The sequence below is a fragment of the Camarhynchus parvulus genome, chromosome 4A (assembly GCF_901933205.1).
Source record: "Camarhynchus parvulus chromosome 4A, STF_HiC, whole genome shotgun sequence".
Lineage (NCBI taxonomy): Eukaryota > Metazoa > Chordata > Aves > Passeriformes > Thraupidae > Camarhynchus > Camarhynchus parvulus.
The window spans coordinates 11,828,990-11,838,353 of NC_044600.1; the positions used below are offsets into that span (position 1 = coordinate 11,828,990).

The 9,364-nt window shown below is 47.3% G+C and overlaps 1 protein-coding gene across 7 annotated transcripts in view; it reads left to right on the forward strand.

The window, feature by feature from the left end:
• LOC115914919 (serine/threonine-protein kinase PAK 3) overlaps positions 1–8,635 on the forward strand; it is a 175,969-nt gene extending 167,334 nt beyond the window's left edge. For 6 of the 7 annotated variants that reach the window (XM_030967781.1, XM_030967780.1, XM_030967777.1 and 3 more), the window contains one exon: positions 13–193. In XM_030967781.1, the coding sequence (XP_030823641.1) occupies positions 13–102 (90 nt within the window). In that variant the 3' untranslated portion in view covers positions 103–193. Of the gene's footprint in view, positions 1–12 lie in introns of all 7 variants that reach the window. The other variant, XM_030967776.1, reaches the window with a different exon arrangement.
• Positions 8,636–9,364: the final 729 nt, after the last annotated feature.

Below are 9,364 nucleotides of genomic sequence, written 5' to 3' on the forward strand. Positions count from 1 at the left end.
CCCTTTGGGCAGCATCCATTTTTAAAACTAGCCAAGCCACTCTCAAGCCTGACTCCTCTGATCATTGCAGCGAAGGAAGCGATTAAGAACAGCAGCCGCTAGCACTGCAGGTCGGCTTTGTGCCCTGCCAGCTCAGAGCAGGACTGAGAACACAAACTCTGTACAACCTCAACTCTCATGCTGCGGGACAGATGGATGGATGAACAAACCAACGGTCACAGTCATGGTGGTAGGACCACCCCAGTTCCTCAAGGAGTAAAAAAATTATCATTTGTCTTCTTCCTGCTTTCTGGCTCCTTAATTTATTTTTACAATGAATCGGGGCTAAGGACAGAGAGGTAATGACAGAAAATGCTTTGCTGCCTCAATCATTTCCAAGGTAAAGCAAATTCAGTTGGAAGATTCCCTTCCTTCTCACCCTGTGAATAAGCTGTACATTCACTTTTAAATTGTCAGTTCTTTCTTAATGATGTAAAGTCGTGTTTATGGGGTTTTTGGTATGGTTTGGAATTGGAGAAGGGCAATTCTTCATTCATCAACTCCAGACTGCCTTTTGAATATGGCCCACTTGCCAGTTTTTGCCCAGTTGTGGTACTTCTACATGAGGAAGAAAGTGCAATTGCATTTCCAACCAAAAAGGAATGAAGATGGGACAGACAAAGCATCCTGTGGAGATAAGGTGTTCAGCTGGGACTGTGTAGTGGTTCCGTTCTTGCCAATTGCATTTGTACCCCTGACTGCAATCTCTGCCCGGGTGAGAGTCTGACTCAGCTGAAACAGCAGAAAGATCAGTCAGTGTGCTCCAAACAGGTTTGTCTGATGCAAAGCTGTCAGAGCAATGTGAGGGGAGAGTGGGCCCAGCCGTGCCTGGGGCTGAGCCCCCGCAGAGCCCTGGCAGAGCCCAGAGCAACCTGAGCATCAGCAGAGCCAGGCTGGAAGGAGGCACTGAGAACGACAAGAGGCAGCAGCCTGGCCGTGGGTGCCTCTTCCTGGGACAGGACTAATCCTCCTGTCTCAGAGCCAAACTGGGTGGGGGCTGTTCTCCAGGGAAATCGTGGCCATACTGAGAAATGCACAGCCTGGTGGGATTGGCCATCCTGAGTCTCTGCAGGAATAGAGAAGAGCAAACAGAGCAGAGCGGTGGTGTCGCTTCTGAGGGTGCCTGTTCTTCTCCCAGCTGTCTTGTAGCTCCTGGGAAGGGTTCCTAGTGTCTGCGGAATTCTCAGCAGAGAGGGAGGGGACCAGGCTGCTCTGCAGGCTCCTGCACAGGTGAGCATCCTTTAGGCACAGGAGTTCTGCCCTGGGAACCGAGGCTGACACAGGGAACAACCTGCACAGTTCAGATCTGCAGGAACCAGTGCAGCAGCCAGCTTGGGAAGAAAGCGCCTTAAAACCTGGAGCTGTGCACTGAGCAAGAACAAAGGTGTGAAATGCAAAATGGAATTAATTGCAGAATTACTTGAAGGCACCAGGCCAGCCTGCTTTCTGCTGTCCTACGTATGGCAAGCACTCCGCAATGAAGCTCTTGAGTTCCTGCAAGAGATGGAATTGGGGATGTGCCTGAGGATTGTGCTTGACTAGTCAGCAGATTTGGAAGGGAGCAAAATACTTTCAGTATGCAATTTGTGTTCTATTTATTTGTTTCTGAAAGACATGGTGTGGCTTCACTCAGTAAAAGCATTTGCATGGCATATTTGTTGCTGTATTTTAGGAGTACAACTCATTCAAGACCTTCAAAACAGCAACTGAAGCAACATGCACCCAGTGAACAAAAAAACCCCACAGTAAAACAGCTTTCTGCTATAGATCTTCACGTTGGCCTGGTCCTGCCAAGGGTTCTGTAGCCTTTAAGCTGCTCACCACCTTCATGTCTGGCCAGCAGGAATGAAGGATGCTTGGGCTGCTCTTGAATCAGGCCAGGAGCATGTCTGGCTTTGGCATCCTGTTTAGTTGCAGTCTTTGTGTCGCTCGCGAATGTCGCAAGTGTCCTTACTGCTGCTGCCCTCGCTCCCGCTGGCCACCACAGTGTCCTTGGCAGAGGCAGCCCTACCTGACTTACCACAGCTAAGCAGAAATTAACTTTTCTTCATTTTCTGGGGAGCACAACAGGTCCAGTTTTTCAGATGGCCAAATAACGCACTGAGGCAAGCAGCTCTGCTTTCCTGGACTGGGGGAACGTCGGCAGGAGCTGAGGGAGCTGCCAGGAGCCCACAGCTGGAGTGACAGTGGTTGACAGGAGCTGGATCAATGACAGCCAAGCTTTCCCCCATAAAAGAAGCCCCTGGGAGTGAGAGTGGCCAGGACAGGCTATCAGGCCATAGTACAGTAGATGGTGCATAAGGGTGTGCAGGAAGGTGCTGAAGCCCTGCCAGCTTGACCAGGGAGCAGTGGTGTCCACACAACAGAAAGCTGTGGCTTCTGTAAGTGCTGCACCCACCACAATCCATGCAACGACCCAGACAGAGCTCTGGTGGGATTGGGCTGCCAGCCAGGTGTCAACTGCAGGCTGTGCCCTGCTCTTAGGCGAGTCGTGGTGGCAGCAGCATGAGTACAGCTGTGGGACATGTGCCCAGCGAGAGGAACTCCTCCACTTTGGGCCAGAGCTACAGCTGGAGGTAAATAGGGGCAGGAGTATCCAAGCCCACTGAGCCCCTTTCCATCATTTATCAGCAGTTGTGGCTAAGGACAAGATCCCACATGACTGGACTGTGGCAAATGTGACATTGATCTACACAAAGACCCAGAAGGAGGGTCTTGGGAATTACAAGTCTGTCACCCTGACCTCAGTGCTGGGAAAAGTCATGGAGCAGATCATCTGGAGTGCCATCACATGGCACATACAGAACAGCCACGGGATCAGGCCCATCTAGTGTGGGTTTGTGATAGGCAGGTGCTGCCTGACCTGCCTGATCTCCTTTTACAACAGCATGACCTGGGGATGGGGAACAGCTATGGATGTGTGGAATTGAGTAAACTCTGTGTCAGTGTTTCCCACAGCTTTCTCCTGGAGAAACTGGGTGCTCATGGCTTGGATGGGTTCACTGTTTTCTGGGAAAAAAACCTGGATGGATGGCTGGGCCCAGAGAGTTGTGGGGAATGGAGTGACATCCAGCTGGGGCTGTCAGTAGGGGTGCAGCAGGGCTGGGTGCTGGAGCCAGTTGTGTTCAATATCTGTGTCAGTGAGCTGGGTGAGGGGATCAAGGGCACCCTCACGTAACACCAAGCTGGGTTGGAGTGTTGATCTGCTGGAGGACAGGAGGGCTCTGCAGAGGGATCTGGACAGGCTGGATTGTTGGTCCAAGGCCAGTTGGATGAGGTTCAACAAGGCAGAGTGTCAGATCCTGCACTTGGGTCACAATAACCCCCTGCAGCTCCAGGCTTGGGAAAGAATGGCTGGAAAGTGCCTGGTGGGAAGAGACCTGGGAGTGTTTATTGAGAGCAGCTGAACATGAGCCAGCAGTATCCAGCTACCTAAAGAGAGGTTGGAGCAATGGGGGAATCACTCTTTTCCCAAATAACAAGCAATGGGACAAGAGGAAATGGCTGCAAGTTGAGCCAGGGAAGGTTTAGATTGGATATAGGAAAAATCTCTTCACCCAGAGGATGGTCAAGCATTGGAACAGGCTGTGCAGGGCAGAGGTTGAGTCACCATCTCTGGAGGGATTTAAAAAGATTTGTAGATAGAGCACCTTGGGGACAGGTTTAGTGGGGGGTTTGGCAGTGCTGGGTTGATGGTTGGACTCCATGAGCTCAGAAGTCTTTTCCAACATGAATGATTCTGTTCTGTTTAGAAGACTTTGTTTCTCTTGTGAGGTCTCATTTTTGTCTGTCAGCTCAAGATCTGTGTCTGTAGGAGGAGCTTCCTTGTGAAAGAGTAACTTGGGCTGGAGATGGGCTGCTCTCAATGTGTAAAGCGTTCAGCAGGATGAAATATGTTTGTATTCCTGTAAGAAGTGAAGAAATGAGTGACAGTTTCTGTTTCCAGTATGTATTTTATTTTTTCCTATCCACAAAAGAACAGACAACCATCCTTTAAAAGGAAAGCACTTTGTAATACACATGTTTGCTGGACATACAGTCTAAATACTTCTGTTGACAAACTACTTTATTTGATTGGGGAAGGGGGGAATTTCCTATTTTTTTTCCTTTATGTATTTCAGCATCTCTTCTTGAAAAAAACCCCACCACCACGACTTTCCAGAAGACAGCAGGTATGAAAAATAAGGAAATCAAATGGTAGCTTTTTTTTTTCTAATCAGTGTATGCCTTGGCATACAGACTATTGTTGGCACTGACTTTTTAAAGACAGCTGCTGTCCTAAGAGGCCTTACTTAAAATTTTATTAAATACTATATTCCTTTCTCTTTGCATCAGCAAATCTAGAGATTTTTCTTTTAAAACCAATTCCTGGGAGGCAGACAAGATTCAGCAGAAATAATCTCTACTGTGGCTGTTTTCAGCATGGACTGTACCTGCCCTGTGTGACAGGCAGGGAATGTTCCTGCAGTATGCCTGTGGCTCCATGCTTGGGACAGTCTCTGGTGCTGATTCACACTCACTGGTACTGAAAGATGGCAGCTGTGTTTGTATCCTCCCAGCCTGGATATTAAATGTAGAAAAGACACTAGTATTTTTAAAAAACCCAGCAACACAAACCCACAAAATCCAGTCCTGAGGGGATCAAGTCTTGTACATTATTTACAGGCTCACAGAGTATATTAGGATTGACAAGAGCATTGGCCTTGCAGAAAGGAAAGAGACAAATAGTGTAAAATCTCTGGAGCCACCTTGGGTTTTCTGACTGCTATCCTCAGATCAAGCAATTAGTTATATATATTTTTGAAGTATTAGAAATACTCTGTTTCTGTTACAAAATGGGTTTCAGACACTTTTATTCCAAGGTTTTAAAAGATTGGTTAATTGTCTTCATTTTTAAATTAAACAGTGAAATACCCTAACCAAGAACTTGACTATGATTCCCATCCCTGCAATGAAGACGTGAAAATGAGCCAATAGCTCACTGTGGTTTAAATGTGTTTTGGGACAAAAGCATGGTAGCAGTAAAGCCAGGGAAGTTTGAGAAGCACAGAAAAGTTTATTTATTTAAGAAAAAAAATATAACCATACCTATGTAAAATTCCATACAACTCCTGCATGCGCTCCTGGGAACCTGCACAGGGGTGGATCTTACAGTGCTCTCAGGGTTGGATCCCAAACTTGGGCCGGGGTTACATTCTCACTTCTTGTGTCCAGTGCTTTTGTAAATATATTTATTCTTCATCTTTGGCTAATGGTTGGCCACTCCACTACACACAAAAGAACTCAAGGGTTTGTGCTGAGTTTCTTTGAAGCCTGTGGCTGCACTTTGGCAGGTCTTTGAGTCAGTTCTTCCCTATGTCCTGACACCAAAAATGAAGCACACTCCAGTCACCACGAGAAGGGAAGTACCTGTCTCGTGTCCTCTAGTTGTAGGAAATGTCACTGTACTCTATTGTCCATACAGCAGTTATTTCCAGTGTGTAATCCTTGGTGTGGCTACTGACTATTCCTCACACTGAGCATGTAAATATTTGTATTTCTTAGTCCAGTCCTGAGCAAATCCAGTGAGCAAAGAGCTGGAGAGAGCCCTGTGACATCTACCATTAAAGGAAGGAGCCAGTGTTTCTTTGCTTGACACCCAGGAATGCACTCAAGTGCCAGCTTTGCCTTGCTAAGTGCTGCCAAGTCAGTGGTCCATACGCATCCTGGTGTTCCTGCTTCCTCTTGGACCATTCATTCATGCCCAGATGTGCAGCAACTTAATGATGGTTTGATGAGGACCTATAATATAAGTGTTCATCCCCCTTTTGTTTCCCTCTCCACTCCCCATACCAGGTAAATATCTCCAATTTTATCCCAAGTTTTCAGGAAGCAGACAAAGGATAACCTTTGTCTTTCAAGAGAAACCATCCAAGCTTTTTTTGAGTGTGATTTGCACTTCAGGGATCTTCAAAACCTCTCTTTGCTTGTGTCTGTCCTTGAGCTGACAAGGTAATTTTATTTTTCTCGCTGAAACTTGAAGAATCTTACTTATCCATCTCTCTTTGGATGCAGTTTAGAGCTGATTGCCATAATCCTAGCTGTGCATCATGCCTGCAAACCATCACTGGCCTGAGCCTACCAACAGTTGCATGTACCTTTGGTTACAAGAGTTATCTCAAAAGAAAAAATGGTCTTATAGCAAAGAGAAGGAAGGCTGCCCATATGCTCTGTATGAGTGCCCTCTGGGCTGCCATGTGGGCACAAGCCTAAAAACCTTTTCTTGCTGCTTAGCAATTTCCCCAGGCAAGCACTTGAGTTGTGTGAGAATCTGACCCTGACTGAGGAAACGGGGGGCAATATCATTAGTTAAAGTTGATAATATTGAAAACTGCTAATTGATTTAATAGTCTGTGATCACAGTGACTTTGGCCTGCACAGTTTCCAAGCAGACCGCACATCAGCACCTGTGTGTAAGGTACCTTCTGCTCTGTTTGGTGGCACCATGTTTGCAGCTGCTGGAGCCTTGTGAGCAGCACCTGCCTCACCCAACTTAGGTCCAGAGCCAGCAGGAGCAGGGTTGGGCACCATGGCCTGGGTTGGAATGCAGGTCAGAAGAGCTGTCAGACCCATGTGCACACGCCTTGGAATCACAGCTCCCTGGTGTTACAGGTTTATGGATGCCAGCCACTAGAACTGGTTCCGACCCTGGTATCCAGAGGTCTTTTCCAGCAAAAAGTATTCTACAGTTCTGTGATTCTGTCTGCTGGATTCAGCTAGGTCCATGTTGGCAACTTCATTTTGATCAAAAAGTTTCTTCTTGGTCAGCTCTTGTGGCCTAAGGCTTCAGCTCCTTTAGCTCCTAATGCTGAGCTGCTCATGCTAAATGAGATGACTTTGGGAGAAGAATACGTTTCATCCAATTTCTTCTAGAACACTGAGAGGGTGAGTGTGTGAAAACATGAGTATCATTTATGTGTAACCTCCTCTCTGCCCTTCATGCCTCTGAGGGGTTTGAAGCAAGAAAGAGCTTTCCAAAAGGGTGGAATGAAGCAGCATGTTACTTCTCCCAGGTCTCACTCTTTCCAGTCTCTGCACTTGACTAGTTTTGTCCCTCTTTCTGTGTCCTTTGCTGCCCCTGTGCTCAGTGGCTGCTACCCAAGGCTGTGTAACTGGCACAGATAAAGTGGTTGAGACCCTCATTTTTCTGTCCTTTGAGCTGCCTGGTCACAGCAGCCTTTTCCATCTGGAAACTCAATATGGGGAGGGATCCCCCCACCTCTGTTCATTGCAAAACCTCCAGGAGCCCAGGGCTGCCATCTGAAGTCAGCACATGGAGGGCTCCCAGATGCCTCAGGCTGGTGTGACACCACTGCAAATGGGAGGGAATAGTGGCAGGAGGTTGTTTTGAAAGGTCCATTTGCTGCTGCATGCTGTGTGTGTCCAGCCCTGCCCCAGGCTTGGGGATCAAATTCAGGCGCTGCTGCTGCTCCCTCTGGAGCCAGTGAGAATTTGGTTGTTGCTCTCAATGACAGCTGAACTGGTTGCTGAAGCAGCAGGTGCTGACAGTGCCCCAAGCCCTGGGCTGGATGGGTCCCTTGGCTGCCTGGATGAGTGGGAGCTGCCCCTTTTTCTCACTCTGCCTCACACAAAACTGTGCTGGTCACAAGTGGGTCAGCACAGCAAACAGGCAGCCTGTGAGTCTCTTCCACCTTGTATCTTGAGATTTTTGACCTTTGGGCTTGAGCTGTACAAAGGCAGCTGCTTTTGGTCCGTCTGTGTATCCCCACATTATCAATGCTGCTAAATCTGTCACAGCCAGGGGAAGGAAAGGCCTCAGCCCTGCAGGGCCAGGGGCTGCCTGGGCAGCTCAGCCAGCAGGAAGGGAGCTGCTCCACACAGGAGCCAGGAGCTAGGGACTGCAGCACCTCCTTCTTGGGCAGAGCCCAAATTCTGTGGGGGAACGTTAGCAGAGTTATTCTCGTGCACTGGTGCGTCAGCACTGCAGGTGCTGTGCCTGCAAACACATGGTTTGAGATCTGCAAAGGAATTCTGCAACTCTTGACTGGATCAGGATGTCACCAGTGCTAAACTCCAGTTTAGTCCAAAGCAACCAGTTTACACCTATGCTGGTGTGTGCTAGATTTTTTTCTTCAGGGTATCCAGACAAAAGTAAACAGAGGAGGAGCCTACATTTTCATTGTTTATCAGAAATGTATCTCATTTTGCTGTACATTCCTTTTTTAGGACGTGTTATCTGTTTAAAAAAAAGAAAAAAGAAAAGAAAAAACAGAAAAAATACGAAAGAGAAAAACAAAAAACAAATGTGTAGTGAAAAATCTTCTGTAACTTTGGATTAAGAGGTAACTGATCTTTTTAAAAGGAGAACTAAGTTATTTACTTTGTAAATGTGCTGATGGCATGGATCCATCTTATTGACCTCAGCATCCTTTTTTTAAAGATTTTGGGTTTTGTTTCCAATATTAAGTTATTTTAAATTGTGGTTGAAGCAATAGGAAATTGAAATATGGATTGTGCATGACTGTGTCTTGAGTGTAAAAATATTGCAGTTTGAAACTTGGACCTAAAGTATTGCAAATAAAAGTTATAAATTCCAGTGGGTTTTGTGACAGCAGCTTTTCCTATAGGATGTGCAGTATCAGAAAGTCTTCATCAGTGTGGGTGTGCATGCTTTTAGTTTTGTCCTGTGCCATTCTATGTTGTCATGACACAGGACCTGACCTGCTACCAGCCCAGGTCACCCTCTGCCACCCCAGCTCCTTGGAAAGTGTGTCCCCAAAGCAGACACAAAGTGTTTCTGCTGCTCCCCCTTTGCTCAAATCCACACAGAGCTGGGATTTTTCTCCTGTCTCCATCGGGCCACATTCCTAAAGAACCAGCAGCCCATCCCAATGGATGTGGTGAGTTATGTGGATGGTTGTGAGCTCCACTTCCTGCGTGGAAATCCTGAAACTGCTTCTGAATGCTGCTCCTTCAGCTCTTGGACACCTCACACAGAGCTGGGAAAAACATCCCGTGGCTGCCTGCTTACCAGGTGAGTTATGCCAAAATTAGAGCTCTGTGGGAAATCTCTATTCATGCCTGTCCTTTTAATATATCTGTATGTGGGGGTGTGCATAGGTGTGTCTTGTGTAGAAAGGAAGGAGTGTGCAAGCAATGTGACACACTTCCACTGTCCATGTTCATTCCATACCCATGGGTACGGAGACATTATGGAAACTCTGGCACAGACAGAGCCTTCTGTGCATGGATACAGAGACATCCAAGAGCCCCTGGCACACCCAGACCCTTCTGTCCCTGTAGAACAGAGCGCGGCGGGTGCGGG